This window comes from Amblyomma mixtum, chromosome 3 (genome assembly GCF_055824585.1).
Source record: "Amblyomma mixtum isolate Tamu chromosome 3, ASM5582458v1, whole genome shotgun sequence".
NCBI lineage: Eukaryota > Metazoa > Arthropoda > Arachnida > Ixodida > Ixodidae > Amblyomma > Amblyomma mixtum.
Window position 1 is genome coordinate 312,680,032 of NC_143014.1, and position 18,721 is coordinate 312,698,752.

The window sequence follows — 18,721 nt, forward strand, 5'->3', positions numbered from 1 at the left end:
ATGCCCTGAAAGACCTGATTCGAAGATGTACAGTCCTCCGCCACTACGACGAAAGGAAGCCTCTGCTTTTGGCTTGCGACGCATCACCGTACGGAGTCGGCGCGGTTCTATCGCAAACTGACGAGCAAGGAAGGGAAGCTCCCATCGCCTTCGCCTCACGTACGTTGTCGCAAGCAGAACGCAACTACGCGCAACTTGACAAAGAAGGGCTAGCCATCGTCTACGCGGCGACACATTTTCACCAGTACATTGCCGGCCGGAAGGTGACCTTTATAACCGATCACCGACCGCTATTGGGCATTCTGGGACCACAAAGGCCTATGCCACCAACTTTGTCTCCGCGAATGACACGTTGGTGCATCAAACTCTCAGCGTACGACTACGCTCTGGTCTACCGCAATGGGAGTAAACATCAAAACGCCGATGCGCTAAGCCGTCTGCCACTAGACGCAACTGTTGACGAACCATTTCCACCAGGAGACGTTCTGATGTTCGAAGCACTGCCAGAACCTCCGCTTACAGCAGGCACAGTTGCAGCATCTACGCAGAAGTGCGCAGCTCTCCGGCTAGTTTACACAGCTGTTCAACAAGGCAACGTGCATAAACTCAAAGGGGACAACTTCGACGCTTACCGCAGACGAGCTACAGAGTTGAGCACCCATCGCGGCTGCATCATATTTGGGTCCCGAGTTGTGATGCCGAGAGAACTACGCGCACAAGCTATGTCTCTCATCCACGCCGGACATCGGGGCATCGTTGCAATGAAAAAGTGTGCCAGAAGCTACATGTGGTGGCCTGGCATTGACAACGACATCGAAACAGTGGTGCGAGAATGCAAGCCTTGCCAGAGCAGCCGGAGCGCCCCGCCGAAAGCTCCTGTCCCAGAATGGGAAAAGCCAGACACACCATGGCACACACTGCACATTGATTTTGCAGGACCAATTGAGGGCTGCACTTTCCTTGTGGTCGTAGATGCCTACACAAAGTGGCTTGAGATAAGGCAAATGGGACAGACGACTTCGGCAGTAGTCATTGACAACCTCCGATCACTATTTGCAACGTTCGGCCTGCCGCGCAAGGTAGTGTCGGACAACGGAACACCGTTTGTGTCTGCGGAGATCCTCAAGTTTTATCGCGACAACGGGATCTCATCAGTTACATCGGCCCCCTACCACCCAGCGACAAACGAACAAGCCGAGCGCTACGTAGCCAAGCTAAAACGCGCCCTTGAAAGAGATCAGACAGGCTCGCTGCAGCGCCGCCTTGCGCGCTTTCTCTTCAAGCAGCACACGACGGTTCAGAGCACAACAGGCGAGACCCCCTCGAAAATGATGTTCGAGCGTGAAATGCGAACCCAGCTCACAGCCATCCTCCCCGAGCCAAAGGCAGAGACGTTCCGGGAAGAAAAAGCAATTCCGCGCTGCGGCACGCTTAATGAGGGACAGCGCGTCCTCGCCCGACAGTTTCTGAAAAAGCCACGCTGGGAGGAAGCTACAATTGTCAGACGCATAGGCCTGCGCTCTTGGCTCGTCAACATACATGGCACAGTAGCACGCCGACATCTCAACCAGCTGCGTAGATTTACGACGCCGTCTGAGAGCTGTCCGCCAGCGGAGAGAACACGTGCACCATCTTCCCACATAGCCTGGCACCTCTTCCCGGAAGAAGAGACTTCGCCCAGGACAGACCTAGGAGACACAGCGAACAACAGCCAGCCTACAAGTGTTTCTCCCCCGAGCGCACAAAGCCAGCGCGCCTCCACGCGTGAGCGCCGACCCCCTGCACGATACCAGGCAACTTTCTAAGGGGGAAGGAAGTGTTGTGTCCCCTTATTGCTTTTGTGTGTGTGCGCCCCCGCATCCTCCTCCTAACGACCACTCGCATCCTCCTCCTAACGACCACTCGCATCCTCCTCCTAACGACCACTTGCCCCTCGTCGCACGCTGTCGCCAGATGCCCCCCCATGGTGCGCCCCCCGCATCCTCCTCCTGTTTTGGGAAGCCACTCCCTCCCGTGGACGCTTCTCCGCTCCCTCCTTTCTTTGGGCGGCCAGTTCGGCTCCTGCCTCGGTCGACGCTGGTCGCACCCTCATCGGCTTTAAATAAACGAAGTCTTAAAGTACCGTGTGCGTCTTTCGCTGCATTCAACACAGCGACCGGACACGACACTTACCTAAGTAAAATACCACTGTCGACATATCGGCCTGCCGGAGCAATGAGGTCGTCGCGCCTTGCCAGCAGCTGATTTCGTTCAATCATGCCACGATTGAGAGGAGCACAATCATGGCGTACGAATGTGCTAGTCACGTTATTTTTTTGTATTTCACAGGCTTTCTTTGGAGCTCGGAAAAAAAGATACATGTCAGGCTTTCTTTATCACAAAACAATGGGATGGTGGTTTCTGAAGGTGCTCTCCAACATTGCTATTCACATTTGCTGTCTAAAGTCAATATTTACGCATCAAGAAAAATGACCTTAATTGCTAATTAATTAATTGCAAAACATAAAATTGCCTACGACACGCAAGCCGGTTGGTAGGTGTATGCAAGTGATTTCCCTGGCCTACCTCAAATATTTTATTTTTCAACCCTTGGCTAAAGTTAGCCTGACACCCTGTATAACACACGTGCGAAGACTGTCACGAGCATAGCATTGTGAATCGAAGGAAGTCTAGTGTGCAAGCGTATTTCTGTAGTATACTTTTACACCAGGCTCACCTGCATTTACACTCCTATGTATACTGACTTTCCACATCACTTCAGCCACAGAGCACTTTCTTGCAGTCTCTGTGCAGCTGTCAGTGAGAATTGATAAAGCTACCTGCTAAAGCGTTCTAGCCCACCTTCGTGCAATGCACAAAATCTGCTTGATGTGCAAGTACCAGCCAAATCCTTTTTCTTACCTTATCTGAGCCATCACCTGCATTCCTTGGGTGACTGCCGGAGGCCTGAAAGTTTCTACCTTCTCCATCAACCTGCATTCTGAAAGGCAAGGAAAGAGCCTATTGCCACCATGCTGTACCATACTCCTTTCATAACCCACATTACAATGGCACTAGAGGAAGGAACTCAGCCAAAGTATTTCCTGCACTATACACTCAATACACTTGTAGTATTCATCTTCAGGAATTGTTGAAAAATAAAGCAACAAGTGTACATTTTAAATTAAGAATACTGAACAGCACAGCTTTGCTCTGAGAGAACAGAAGTATACTTTTAAAGGGGCCTTTTAAAGACTTTTTGATAGCAATAATTAGAAACTGGTTGCTGCATATTGGAAGGTATCATGTTCCAGCTCTAAAGTACTTCAAAAACTAGGGTAAAAATGACCTACACCAGCCATAAAGCTTGTGTCTTTGACTAAGTTAAGCTCCATTCATAAAAGATGTCCCCAAAACAAGACTACAGGACCACAATGGCCAAGTGGAAAATCTTTGGGGTTATATCTTATTTGAACAGATAAAAAAATCATATGCTCAGGAATCGACTACCTTGTCCCTTTAAGTCATGTTTTATGCAACGGTGACATGCCTGTTGTTCTTGGATATAAGGAGAATGTTCTTGTTAACTAACCACCCCTCCTCTTTGTACTTGACCATTTGAACTGTTTTTACAGACAACAGTTGCAATGTCACCCTAGAATGGGGACATGCCTGCAGGTAAATGGCTGCCTTACTGATCAGCTGAATGAAAACAAAGAAGCATGTACTTGCACTACAGAGCTTGGAATCAGCCTTAATGAACATTAGATTTAATATGCACACAACAAGACCGCAATCAGATATTACCCAAGTTTTGTACTGACTGCTCTTGTACAGGCCTTGTTTCCTATTACCCAAACCTATAATTAGAAATAAATACATAGATAAATGCTGTTTGAACAAATTTTACGTGAATGAACTTTTGCGATAAACTTTTGTGAGCTCCCCTCACACCCTCCCCTAAAATGCCACTGTAACCTAATGCAAATGTGTTTCATTTGAACAAATTTCAGCACACTGCAACTTTTAGTTCAGCAAACATTTTAGAAAGCATTAAAGTACAGTAGAATCTCGATAATATGGATTTCACGGGGTCACAAAAAATATTCGTATCATCCTAAAAGAACAAAAAACCGCTTGAAGAAGCACGAAACATGGATCCATGCAGATCTTTTCAAAGATTACGGAATTTATTTACGGCCACACGGCCACCACGCACTGCCCTGGGTGCGTACCATGCGGTCAGCAGTGTACGGGCCACATAGCCACCCCTCATTACTTGACAGTGCACATCCCATGACTGGTGAGTGAAGCATCAGCAAAGTGCTGAAAGCACATGCTCGAGGATGCAATCGTGGCTCGTGCGTTCGTATCATCCGTAGCAGCGCGGGAGAGTGTTTGGAAGATCCGAAACCCCGCTCATTGTATATAATGAACTCCAGCCAGGGAATTTCACAAATTCGTATCAACCATGATCGTATCAAGATTACAAGGTCAAAATACATCATTTCGGCAGACTTGTAGCAATTTTGATCTACAAAACTGCGGGCACTGCAACTCCGAAACTGTCCAGCTAGTAAACTGCACAGCATCACACTTTCCTTCGTGAAACTGCCTGATGCCATATCTGCTTTAGGGCAGTAGCATGGCCGTGCACCTGCCTTGTAGTCTTCCAATGCAAATTATCATTTGCGCAACCTTTTGGCTACGTTCCCAAGGATACTGCAACTTACTGATCTTTAAAGCCCTCTTGGAGCCCACACTTTGACCTAACCAATAAAAAATTTGAAATGTTATTATTAGCACTCATTTTTCACTCACTGTAGTAAAATTTTCCAATAGTCCCTAAATCCTGTTCTGTTCCTAGCAAAATCGGCTGGTAACAGGCTGCTAACAAACACCCCAAATAATAATTAGGCCTTGCTAAGTAGCATTCTGCATAAAATTCTTGGTTTCAACTTGTACTTGCACACCTCCAATTTTCTTGCATCTATGCCTTTTTCCCCCCTTCACACAGCTTAGATTCTGCGTAAAGTTATCTTGTGAACCTAAACAATTATCTCTTACTTATTAGTTGCATCTAATTCTTGACCATTACTTCATATACCATTGTACTTAATTTTTTCAATTAAGTAAAGTGAACTTCTGAAGCCAAGCGGACTTAACCTCGATCCTAATCTTCCAACCTGGCACAGACATTTTATTCGTTAGTGCCCACAAATTAACACTGCATTCCGGTGCAGTAAATTTTGGAGTGCCAAAAGGCTCGGTAATCGGTCTACCACTCTTCCCTATATATACTAGTGACTAACCTCCTAGCACATCACCTAATGTCCACCTTTCTACTGACGTCTGTGCTTTGTTCTTCCACATTACCAATCATAACAACATTAAAATTCTCCAAACGTTTTTAAAGTTGTTTCTACCTGAGGCATGTAATGGCTAATCAGACTTCTGAACAGAATACACTGGAGTATGTGTTGTCTATTTCCCAAAATATTTGCTAAACATTAAAATAACATCGAACACATCACGGATAATTTCCACGTTATTCGTCAACAAATTTTTCATTAATTCCATGCAATGTTCTGCAACCTTGAACTGTAGCACACTTAAACCGTTTCAGAGCAATCCTAAATTGCATCTCAAAATGACCTCAGCCACAAAGTAAGCATCACTACATCTCACACCGCAGCTTGTTTTCAGAGTTTCATCCCCAGATGGAACCGCCTTCCAGAAGCAATTGCCACCATCCACGATTGTCAGCACTTATATAATGCTGTAGTCATTTACTCGCATTGGAGCTAGTTTTCTCCTGCTGTTAGGTTACATTCCCTATCTGCAAAAACACCCGTGTGATATTTAATGTCAGCGCACACTGAAGAACCCCAGACGGCCTAAATTATTCCGCAGCACTCCCCTACAACATCCCCCCATAGCCCAAGTGTCGCTTGAACGAGAGTTAAATGAGTAGCCGTCTGAAATGCGTGGAGCCATCGGAAAATTGTGCAGCAGTACACGAGTTCAATGTTGCCAAAAAATGCATCAAACGCCATTACAGAGAGAAGTTGCAAGAGCATCTCTGAGTGCAATAGCAACACCAAGCTTTTCGTGCACCCAAAGCGGGTTGCTGCTGTTAGCGCGCTACACCGTCGGCGCTGTGGACATTAAGGGTGTCTGCCAAAGTTTAATAGACTGTATCGAAGGGCTTTATATCTGTTCTATTAATATTTTTTCGGGACGAAGCATCGAATTTGCACTTCGTGCGCATTTCTTCGATGAGTGTTCTTACTGTTTCGCTGGTACTCCGACATCTGATGCACAGTGTTGGTCACCTTAATGCTTGTGTCGGAGCTTCCTTTAGTCAACCTATACAACATTCTAACTTTTGTTCCCATCCTCTCTTTCATTTCTTGAAGCTGGGGGCCGACCTGCAGCGCACACCTTTGTCTCTGCATTATATTCAATTGCTATGCGAAGGGTGACTTTTCACTTCTACTTCTGGCAAAAAAAAAAAAACTCCTGTTACATTCAAGGTATTTATCTGTACAACGAATGAATGAGCATTTCAAGTAGCACTGTTTGCTAGCACACAGAAACCAGAGAGAAGAAATGGTAGATGTCCATGCACTGAGATGTCCCGGCAGCAAGAACCAGAATAACTGGCAGCATGCCTCATGGCACTGAAAACAGCGCTGAAATTGCACACAATTCCTAGCAACCAGGGCTTATCCGTTAATGCCGCAAGTAAAGCCAGCTTTATTAGCAGAACCTTTTCATTTTTACCGTTGACTGGAGCAGAGCTACACAAAACATGTTACATCCAATAGAATGCTGCACATAAGCACAAAGGAACAGCTCAACGTCTGCACCTACCTTTCAAACTGATGATATCGTCCATGACACCGGTCTCCCTCAGTCTGTCAGTCCGCACAATAGAAAAGATATATAAAAGTCAGTAATCACTTTTCTGCTTAAGCACCTGAAAAGCAGTATAGTCTTCTGCTTATGTAAGTAAAAAGAGCTGATGCCTACATTTAACGAGGAATTAATAAATGAAACAGCAGGAGTAATGAGAGGGCAAGATCACTTTGCCAACCAAGCACTTGAATTGACCTAAAGGCCCAAAAAGGCATTACATCAAGGGGCACGGGGTACCTTCACAGGATCACCACAAATTACTAATAAATGCTGGCTGAAAACAAGGGCAAAGTTCGACAGCACACAAGAAGCACAAGTATCAAGGTAGATTTGGAGCCAGCTGGTCTCTCTCTCTCTCTCCCTCCCTTCCGAGGAATGCCTCGTTGATGTTGTGTAGCTAGCTGGCGGCCCACTATGTGTATTGTTCACAAGTTGTAATAAATAGCGTATGAGTGACCAAGCTTTGTCGTCCCTCCCTTTGTTGCCTTGAGCACAAACCCCTCCGTGGTTAGGGAGCGAAGACGCAGCAGCCACAGAGTGGAAGTGCAGGGCGGACGTCCTGCCCCATAATGCCACAAGCATCCCACACAATCCACTGTGATACGCCAAACCTGAATATAACGAACTCGGATAGAGCGAATTATTCATTATAACAAACACTCGAAGCTGTGATATCATAATCCATGTAAAATGTATTTTTTATAACGAACTACACATTGGATACAGCAAACTCTCAGCGCCTGGTCCCAACGAGGAGACCGAGGAGCCGCCGCCGGAAGACGATCACCCCCGCCCGATGTTGCACAAAGCCCTCGCTGCTACCGATGTACTGCGCTGATATTGCTCCGGATTACAGGGAAGCAGACTGGAGTTCGTGGAAATGATGTTGTGTGTTGAAAATGTGATTCTCACTGATGGGGCAAAATGCAGTGTTCAGGCAAAAATCACTGCCTACTGCAAATAAGTGTGCATTCCTCTGCAATAAATTTCTTTGAATACCTTACTCATGGTGAGTGACACATTTTTTCTTTCGTTAGCGCGTTTTCGCTCTGCCATTCAGGACATCGTGTATAACAGTTTTGGTACTGTGGTTAAAGGTTCGTTAAATGCAGGTTCGGTTATAGTGCAGTACTTCGTACAGTCCAACCTCGTTATAACGAAGTCGCATTTTGCGCGGAAATTCGTTCGTTATATCCGATATTCGTTATAAAAGCATGCACTCAAATTCCAGCAGAAAGGGTCTGTTAATAAACCCAAGTAAAGGCGCTTTAGGATGGACAGCACAGGGTTGAAAAAATGCACTATTTTTTAATTTAACGCATGGTATAAGCATGTCAAACCTCGCCTTGCATTTCGTACTGGAAAGCAAGAGCGAACTCACAAGTCGGGATGCTGGCCAGGTGCAAAAACTAATTTATTTAAAAAACGACGTAATCATCGTTTGGCGGCACTTCACACTATTTGACAGGTTAAATTTTTCGACGAAATCAACACAGAGTAGTGCTTTCCCGATGTCAGCTGATTTGGCCACAGGTAGGTTCCCGAGGTACCCCCTCAACTTCGCCATCTTCACATGCATTGCTGTTTGTAGCATCATCTATAGAAACCACCTGATCAACAATTTCTTGGTCGGTCAGTTCGGGCGCCACAGCCACCAGACAAGACGTGGCAAACAATCCCACAGCGGTCATTAAATCGCTGCAGCCAGCCACTGCTTGCATAAAAGTCATTGTGGCCTCAGACGCAAGTCAGACTTCTCGCCTCCCTTCGAAGGACGGCACTAGACACAGGCAGGTTACGCGCTATAACGTCCTTGAACCATGCAAACAAAGCATTTTCAACACCCTGGTGGTGACAAAGCCTTACACTCTTGCTGTCATTCTTCACAACGCCTGCAGAGAGGACGTTTGCAACCTTCTGCCTTGCGCTCAAGATGGTTGATAGAGTGCTAGGCGCGACACCGAAGTCCACGGCAATGACTTTTCCTTACGCCCGCTGTCAACCGCCCTGAAGATCTTTATCTTCGTTTCAAGCGAAACTGCTGTTACGACGCGTTCCGCGACGGAGTCTACAGAATGGACTGCAGAGATCATAGAGATAGCGCGGAGATAGCGCGCGAGTCGGCAATCGTGCTGGCGGGGTGGCCGGGGAGCACGGGCGTTGGTTCGATCACGTGTCAGTCACATGCTACGCAGCTGTTGATGCTAGATTCATTCGCTCTCCCTAGATGGCGTGGCGTGCGGAAGCGCGGGTGATTCAAACACATCTTAGGTGCGGGTGATTCAAAAGATCAAAATTTAGCGTGTTTTGAAATTTTTTCCTCCTTATTTGCGCATTTTGAGCGCTGTGAATACAAAACTGCTTCGTTATAACCGATATAGTGTCGAATTTTGAATTTTTCGTTTCGTTATACAGATAGAACTCCCATAGAAATAAAGCCTGTCCAACCAAACTTTTCTTTCACTTCGTTATATCCGATAATTCGCTGTATCCGTGTTCGTTATAACGAGGTTCGACTGTATAACGAACAGATTGCGTTGAGTTATGCTGTTTGTTATAACTGGGTTTGACTGTATGCAAAAAAGTCCTCAAATTTTCCATGGAAAATCGCTTATTCATGCCGAATCCCTGCAACATGCTCACAGTCATCGGTACAAAACTTATTTTCAGGAGTTCACAATGAATTGTTGAACAGAGACAGATTTTGCTGGAACCCCTAAGGATGTGATGCCACCGCTTCCAGACTGGCCAAGCCAAGTTCACTGCTTTTAGCACAGTTTGAAAAATCGCTGGATAACCCTGGAGATTTGTTTACATTGCTACTTATAGGCTGTCGCCAGATCGAGTAGCTATGTTCACTCTGATCAATTTGGATACCCGCTGAAGTGCTCAGAGGGTAGCAGAAGCAACGATGACGAAATCAAACTACCCTACGAGACATTTATTTCAAAGAGTGCTTCTTGAATCGTCTCACAAACAACTGAAAACCATTGGTTACGTCAACAACAAACCCCGTAAATATTCGTGTGAAATGGTATGAATACATATGAACATGTACATTCATTCCCAAAGCTGAGTAACTCAGTGGTGAATCAGTCACTGGGACACAGCTTCGACACCTAGCTTGGATCCAGCAGTGCAATTCTCTACAACACAAGTATTTTTACACACACACAAAAAAAGGCTGGCTACAAGTAACCTTTTGCAGCTGCTTTTTTTCATCATCACCAATCTGTAACAGCCCTTGTGGATGACTTCCCCAAGAAAAAATTCGAGAGACACTTAAACTTTGCCTAACGGTATGACACGATAGCCGTTAATGGCCTCCTTCAGTGGCCTAGGGTCCTCTTTACACACCACTTCGCAGACACGGCACACAATTCTTTATTCTGTTTTCGTTTAATTTTGAAAAGTTAATTATTTTTGTTACTTTTTAATTTTACAACTTTTTTATTCACCACAAGGCGCACAAGTCCTCTCTTGAACCCAGGGGTAGTGTGTCTGACTCGCGACCCACTGGTCGCGGGTTCCAAAACAGCCTTTTCATATTCACTAGTTTTCAAGGACCCGTAAGAACCCGTAAGAACACAACAGGCAGCATACGCCCAAAAATCCTGTGAAGGACGAAGCCGTCTTCTACCACATTGGGTCGAGTCTGCAGGCTTTCCACAAGGTGTAGAAGAGAAAAATTCAATATAATGCTGAAATTGTGCGCACTTAGCATTACTAACAAGCAAAAAAATAATTTCACCGAAATCAAGCAAAAAAAATTAAAAGCCTGTGTTGAAAGCCATGTCCTCCCAATGACCAACTGAAGTTGGCCAGTATGGATTCCACTTTGTGTTGTAATTACAGTGACTACTCTTATTGAAAACAGAGCTTTTATAAGCTAGAAGACAAAAAGCAATGAAATACAAGTGTCACCATCACTGGCCAGTTTCACAAGTAAACAACGGTGTGTCAATACAGTTTTTTAGCACGGATCCCAGAAGGCACCACTTCTTCCTGCCCTCTAAAGGGCGCACTCTTCGTTATATAGTATTTCCCTACTCCTCCTCCCAGAAGCTAGGCTACATCGGCATTCACAGCACGACCGTTACCCCAGAGTCCTTTTCGGTACAGATGTCATGAGCTCGAAGCGAGCAACTCGAGCGAAGTGAAAATTCTTAAATGCAACTTTCTCAGTCATAAATACATCTTTTGCCGCCTTACGAACATCGACATACATATTGGGAAAGAGCCACAGAACAGACTTTTACTAGGGATCAAAACTGGACGGAGTTGTCCACAGTGTCCCCATAATACTCTCACTATATTACCTGGCTGCATCCTACACACACTTAAGGAAACAAGTGGCACCGATGAAACAGCTCTGCCAGAGCAGACTGGTTGGAATCTGCACAACGTATCTGCATGGCACCAATTTCACATGTGCCCATGGTGCAATTGGTTTGTTGCAGCCAAGTACTACACCAGGGTGGCCAAATCTTGTTCTGGTGAGGAAGTGCGTTGCCAGTTCTAGTCATCGAGACCAGGACGCACTCCACGCCTGGTTATGCAATTCCATCGACACGCGGTTTTTTTTTCTTTCTTTAAACCCAGTGGAGAATTGCATGGCACTGGGATTCGAATCTCGGTCCTCTTGCACGCGAGGCAGATGCTCTACCTCTATGCCATCATTGCAATTACCGGTACTCAACTATGGGGCAGAAACGTGGAGGCTAACAAAGAGGGTTCAGTTTAAGTTAAGGACAAGGCAGCGAGCTATGGAAAGAAAATGATAGGTGTAATGTTAAGAGACCGGAAGCGAGCAGAGTGGGTGAGGGAACAAACGCGAGTTAATGACATCCTAGTTGAAATCAAGAAAAAGAAGTGGGCTTGGGCAGGGCATGTAATGCGAAGGCAAGATAACCGCTGGTCCTTAAGGGTAACAGAGTGGATTCCAAGAGAAAGCAAGCGTAGCATGGGGTAGGCAGAAAGTTAGATGGGCGGATGGGATTAAGAAGTGTGCGGGGATAAGGTGGTCGCAACTGGCAAAGGATCCTATTTGGAGAGACATGGGAAAGGGCTTTGCCCTGCAGTGGGCGTAGTCAGGCTGATGATGATGATGATGATGACGACGATGGTGCAGAACCACAGATGACCCAGCTAGTGATTAAGTCTTGCCTGCACGTGCTCACGTCCAAACGCCAATTTCAGGTGCTTCCGCACCATTCTTGAACATGCTGATCCATCTCCATTGAAGCTACACAAAACTGCGCTTTAATTTTCTAGTTAGTAGGTCTTTTTTCTATGCACCGGTGATTTTTTTCTAACGAAAACAGCGGAGCATACAAGTTGAGAATGGCTGCCCCTGTGAGCGTGGCATGTGCCCTGAAACGTGGCAAATCTCATGATTCATCTGCCTTCAAGGTTGATTCTGTTGACGATCTAGGTAGCAGTGACTCTGTGGATGCTGCCTCATCATCCGACCTTAGTTCAGACGGCAAAGTAGACCCGAGGAACGAGCCGAGAACATCAGTGGCAGCGCCTTGGTTAGTTTCTTATTTGCGCAAGTTTTGTTTGACTACGAGTCTGTTTTGAAAAAGGCATTTAAGTTATAAATGTAATTTGTCTCATTTGTAGGGTTTGCACATCTTTTGGGCAGGATTTGATACTGCCCAAGCTGCGAAGGTTTCGCCCAATGGTGTGCCCAACTATAGGGCCTAAACAATTAAAAGCGATTGTTTTCTAGCCGGAAAATTGTACAAACTAGAACTCTGATTTTTTTTTAAGTATTTGCTATTGGACATGCAGACATTTTGCACATCATAAAGTTTCTTTGAAGTGTTTTTAATAAAAGCATATGTTTGCCAGTTTTGTTCATTTTATCTAAAAACAGACTTTGAAATAAAGTTTGATAATAAGATGAGAAATGGTGAGATAATAATAAGATGAGATGACAATAATATGAGATGAGAGATAATAAGATGAGATGAGAAACGCTTTAACGAAACTTGAATTACTAACAAGTGTTTTTAACTGGCTTCATTCTGATGTACTGCGTCAAATTTTAAACCTCATAATTCCTGGAGCAAAAGAAACTAAAAAAATACGCCCACTTTTCCCATGGTAGGGAAAAAGTTAAAGAACACCAGGTGGTCAAAGTCATTTCGGAACCCTCCAGCAGACCTCCCTCATAACCCACGTGCAGCTACAGGACATTGAACAACACAAAACAAACTACCTACCCAGTACGAATGTCTGCATCCATGGTCCTTGTTCTGTGTGGCTGCTTTGGCAAGCTCTGGCGTCACCGTGTGGTGCTTGTGAGGGCGACTCTCATCCTCAACTCCAGCTCTGCGTATCTGCTCACTCCTGCTTTGTTCAGCTTGCGCCTGCAGTACACAAGAGTCAGAAGAACCGTGTCTGCCCTGCATCACTTCATCAACTCCCCTCATGCAAATCAATCTATCTGGGCTTCCGTGGTAATCAGTTTTCCTACCCACACACAGCAAAAAAAAACGAACTTGCCGTTATGGAAAGATACCTTTATGGTAGCGAGCTTTACTTACGATTCATAGGGTTTCAATTTTGCCCACTCTACATCACCGCGGTGCAATGCACAGAGTCGGCCAAAACAGAAAAGCTCCCTTTTAGTTATGAGAATGCCATCATGACGCCACCAAGACCACACACGAGCAAGAGAGCTTGTCATCACCAAGACTACACTGCAGCAACTCGTAACATCAAAGCCGAACGAAAAAAAAAGTATGGCAAAAAGCGTAAGTGTGCACATCCAACTGCACTGACCCGCCCTCACTACCTCGCCCATCAAGACTGTCCTAAACTGGTTTGAACTGGATCTCATCTGTCACCGTTTCAGCCTTGAATGATGAAGAAATCCTGCAACCTAACTCCACGTTAGGCAGCCAATCCAGCCGCCTAGCGCTGGCAAATGCTTGCCTTGGCACAATTCCGCAAAAACGCCCATTTGCCGCACCATGCAGCAGCTTTATTGAAAAGGTGCAAGCTGGCGCAAATGGCGCAGGTTTCCTACCACCGCAACCACCATGATAAGTGTGCAGCAGGAATGTGTTCGCACCGCATGCAAATTCTAGGCATCAAGGAAAAAAAATTTGGGAAAAAAAGGCAAAAAAATTCTAGGCATTAAGGAAAAAAAGTTGCGAAAGCAATAGCCCTGGCTGCGCCTGGTTTGCCTGGTGGTGTGTCTTGGTAGTGCTCTTAGTAAAGCTTATGTTTATCAAAGTTTTGCCCATTTGTTTTACACGGCATTATACTCACCACACGAGGGCCCCCACGTGCTGGGAGATTTATGCGTGCCTCGGTCGTCAAAACGAGCGGCTGACGCTAACGGATGATTGTCTAGAAGCTTCCCTCTTCTTTCACTCCCACTTCCTCCCTTCCTGTACGGTGCGGTTCGGGGGTCCACCGAGATGACAGAGAATTTGCTTTCCTCAAAAAGCGATGCGTTCAAAGGGCAAGGCATCGCGCCGAACTGGTGGTGGCGTTCCTCCCTTCTTGTGGTTCGGGTGTCCACCGAGATGACAAAGAATTACTGCACCATGCCTTGCCCTTTGAACGCACCCCTTTTTGAGGAAAGAAAATGGCGCAGTAATTCTCTGTCATCTCGGTGGACACCCGAACCGACCGCTAAGCGCGCGGCAGGAGCTGGAGTTAGGCCGCGCTTGGTAGCTGCGGCCTCGCTACGCGACGGCGCAAGTTGGAGCCCGCTCTTGCAGCTGTGACGTCAGACCGATAAGCGCGCCGCGCGTGGCAGGAGCACGAGTTTGGCCGCGCTTGGTAGCTGCGGCCTCGCTACACGACGGCGCAAGTTGGGCCCCTGGTTTTTGCGGCAGATGGCATGACGTCACAGCAGAGGGTCATGCTAAAGGTCATTGGTAGCTACCGGCCTCGCTACGTGACGGGCTGAAAGTGCAACTAGTATTGCTTTCGCAATAATAGAACGGAGGGCCGAGGGGGATACTGGGAACTGTCCTGACTTTGGTACGAGGCCAATTAACGAAGCCATTGGAACAATGTCATTTGCAATCAGTTCCCATTGACACCCAGCCAGACAAGCCACAAAAGGCAACCCTGAAATCTGACTACTGATGCAGCTCTTGCTCAGGCACTCAAGTTTTGCAGAGCTCATTTCAAGCTGCACTTTGTATGTTCCTACGAAATTATACTGTACTGTCCATTTCAGCCAAAAAAACAAGCTGTCCTTATCACAGCTCCTTTTAACACGACAGCGTTTAAGGCCCCGTTACGCAGAAAATCCGGCATTGACGTTGTCAGCACTGTTAGCAAAAAATAACGAGCATGACTCTGGCAGGTGTTCCCCAGAGAGTAACCTGTGAGGCAGGTGGGCCACCTAGGTGACGTGACCTTGCAGCGTCATCCCAACCTGCCCACCGGGTAGTGAGCAAACTGCCCACCGTGGCAGGTGGCAGTTAAATTAATGATTGGTCACTCAGGAAGAGCGACCTGGGTTGCACAAAGCCCACTGCTGGGAGCACCTGCAATCGCAGGGCAGTGGCGGATAGCTTAAGGGGGGAGCCTGGTCTTTAAAAAAAAATTTTATCAATGAAGTCACAGCTAAGAAGTCTTCAGGGAATATGTATTTTTGTGTGCCGATTGTAAATATGTCATTTAATTTAATGTAAAACAATTCCTTGAGCACTTATGTCGTTTTTATGCATATATTTTGTGAATAGCTTTGAAAAAATTTGCTGCTGGAAACTTGCTGAAATTATGCCATTGGGTTCTCTTGACACCAAGGAATGCAATAAGGGCAAAATTGTCTTCCTGCCTATCATAGAACTTGAGTTATACGGTTTTGAAGTTGTCGCTTGAGAAATGAGAAGAAAAGTGTGTATTCCTGTTTCTAAAGTGGCAGCTTCAGTACCCTATAACTCAAGTTCTATGATAGCCAGGATGATAATTTTACCCTTATTGCATTCCTTGGTGTCAAGAGAACCCAATGGCATACATTTCAGCACGTTTCCAGCAGCAAATTTTCTCCAAAACTCTTTACAAAATACTTGCATAAAAATTGCATTAGAGCTCAAGAAATTGTTTTACATAAAATTAAATAACATATCTAGAATCGGCGTACAAAAATACATGTGCCCTCAAAATTTCATAACTATGACTAGATTAATAAAATTTTCTTTTCAAGACCAGGCTCCTCCCTTAACCGCTGCACCACTGTGCCAAGAGGGGCATGAGGACTCCCAGGGATCTGTGAATGTAAATTAGAGTGTGACCTTCTGCATATAAGGGAATTAAACCAATTCACTATCGCGCCATACCCTCAAGGCAGAGCTTAAGTGTTCCCTCCAATTTTTTTCACTGTTTTACATCACTGCTGCAAACACCTCTCCCTACACACTACTGAAGTCAGTCATTAAAAACTATTAAGAAAGAAACAAAGCAAATCAGATGCTCACTGTACGATGCTTGCATTCATCCGCTGCAGCTCTACCCATAGGTTCCAGGCCAGCCAGCTTCCTGCGACAAAATGACAAATTGTAAAAATGAAAGCACTTCTCTCAGTAAAAAAAAACTGAGAGGCTGCTGGCATTATATTAACGCACATGTGCAAAAAACACCGCAGTGTAGCAAGCACCATGTGAGCTAAACACTTGCACTGAATGGCCTAGCCTCGCCTATTCTCCGTGACAACTTTTCTTGGCAATGGGGCTAAAGCCACGAGGAAGACTGCATTTTGCTCCTTTAGTTTATGCGGGTGCGGTAATGAGCCACGTGGGGATGTGTCGGAAGCTTTGAGTTTCACTGTGTTCGCATCAAAGACGGGAGTTCCCTGTCGCGCGCCTTTAACATACCTCGAGCCCTTATTACGCAGTGCATTCCCATGATCGTGTGAGTTGAAATGAGTGAGTGATTCTAAATGAGTCATGAGTCAAGGTGAGTGAGTGAGGCCAATGAGTCCCCAATTGAAGTGAGTCGCGAGCCATTATGAGTGGTTGACCCCAGATGACTCGTGAGTGTGAGCGAGCCCAAGTGAGTTGAGAGCCTAAATGAGTGAGTCGAGTGAGCCCGAAGGTTGACCAAAGTTCTGTCAGTGAGCCTGAGTGAGCACTTGTGATTCTGCCGAGGTATGATTACATCAAATTTTTTAGTAACAACCGGTTACAAGAAGCTTCCATAGATGGCATCAGTTACACCACTGAGGTAGCGAAGGAACCACACAGAGCGCAACGTACCAGGCAGCCAGGTACATTGTCCTGCAGCCAAACTACTTGGCGGAGTAACACAATTACGGGTCGTTCCACCCCCATAACGTTCCCTTCACTGCCAAGAACAAATCACGGAGGGTACTGTAGGCTACTTACATCCTTTGGAGGCGAAAGCATTAGTTTTTTAATTTAGCATGCAATTTAGCATGTTTGCGTGCTCATTAGCACACAATCATAAGGCAATGCGTACACAAGGTTCACGTTTATGCGCTAAGCAGCACTGTGGTTTTGTGGCCTATGGGTTGGGTGCTCGCCTCACAATCTGAAGGTGCTTTGTTCAATTCCCCACACCTTCGGAAGAAACTTTTTCTTTGCCGACGACGTCACTGAAGGTTTTCTGGACCACTTTTCCTGGACGCCGACAATGACACCAGGTTTTGTTGCTAATGGGCCGTATAAGGCTTTTGCCTTAAAAGTTGTTGACGAGTTAAATATGGCACCTTTGGAAGGCCACCCTTGTCCTGCTCTGAGCTCTCACACAATGATCAGTAATGCACAAGTTAGAAAGGTAACAAAACTTTTTAGGTACAGCTCTCACATCTTAATATGTGGAGAGAGATGATTCCTTTCATCTACTGACTGCTGCAGGAGTTTAATTAAATAAAATTACAGGTTACTGGTATGAAAATCGAAGCATTTAAAGCCTGGATTGCTCCCACTGAATCCGTCGGTTATTGTAGAATACATTTAAGCAGCTGCACTGTGAGCAACCCAAGCAAGGAGATAGAACAATCGGACGTACAGGCGGGCAGGAAAGGAGGATGAGAAAGCAAGCAGGCCTTGCCACAGTGCACCCACAGGAGTAACCTGAGCTGTGACTCCAAGGAGCGCCAAGCGAGGTCAAACGGAGAGGATAAGGTGAGTGTGCTGCATCATTAAACTATTACCACTTCGCCCCGAATATTAGGCCGTCAAATAAATCCAAACGCAATTAACAAGTGATGAACTGCACCATCAGATAGCGATAAGGATACACTTGGAGAGACCAATTACGGGCCACCCTTTCATTACTAGTGGTGAGCGAATATTCGAACCTTCGAACAGTATTTGCTATTCGATTCAATTTGCACCACACCCCCACTATTCAAACCTCCTAAACATTCAGAAATTACGAATTTCTCGTTCAAACTCGCAGTGAAACATCACAACATCCCCAAACGGCAGTATCTTGCACTTGTCACAAGAGTAAATTTGCTCTTTCCTCACAGAATCGACTACCGGCATGCGACAAAAGCCCGCACACAGCAGCACTAGGCCTTGGATAAAATCAATGCGCTGATGGCCATAGAAAGCCGCTGGGGTGCACCCACAGGTCAGAAAACAAAAAGCAGCACCATGAGGCACATCAGTGCTTCTGTCCACGATGCAGTCACAGCTGGCTGTGAACCTGGCTAGCAGTGATCCTCTCGTTTTAGATCACTACAATAGATACATTTAGGATAACATGCACCGTTACCGCTTACTGTGCACTGTGCCCCGCCGCTGTACACACGCTGATTGGCGTGCACCAGACGGGCACGGTTTTGAAGGAAACATGGTACCAACTAGTACCCTCA

General features: G+C 45.9%; 1 protein-coding gene and 1 pseudogene across 1 annotated transcript in view; one reads left to right on the forward strand and one right to left on the reverse strand.

The window, feature by feature from the left end:
* LOC149355633 (uncharacterized) overlaps positions 1–18,721 on the forward strand; it is a 430,506-nt pseudogene that overhangs the window by 93,300 nt on the left and 318,485 nt on the right.
* LOC149355637 (uncharacterized) overlaps positions 1–18,721 on the reverse strand; it is a 94,918-nt gene that overhangs the window by 9,710 nt on the left and 66,487 nt on the right. Inside the window, exons 11-14 of the mRNA XM_089583961.1 lie at positions 16,356–16,416; positions 13,131–13,277; positions 6,856–6,899; positions 2,902–2,980 (exon numbers count right to left, since the gene is read on the reverse strand). Of these exons, the coding sequence (XP_089440087.1) occupies positions 2,902–2,980; positions 6,856–6,899; positions 13,131–13,277; positions 16,356–16,416 (331 nt within the window). The remainder of the gene's footprint in view (positions 1–2,901; positions 2,981–6,855; positions 6,900–13,130; positions 13,278–16,355; positions 16,417–18,721) is intronic.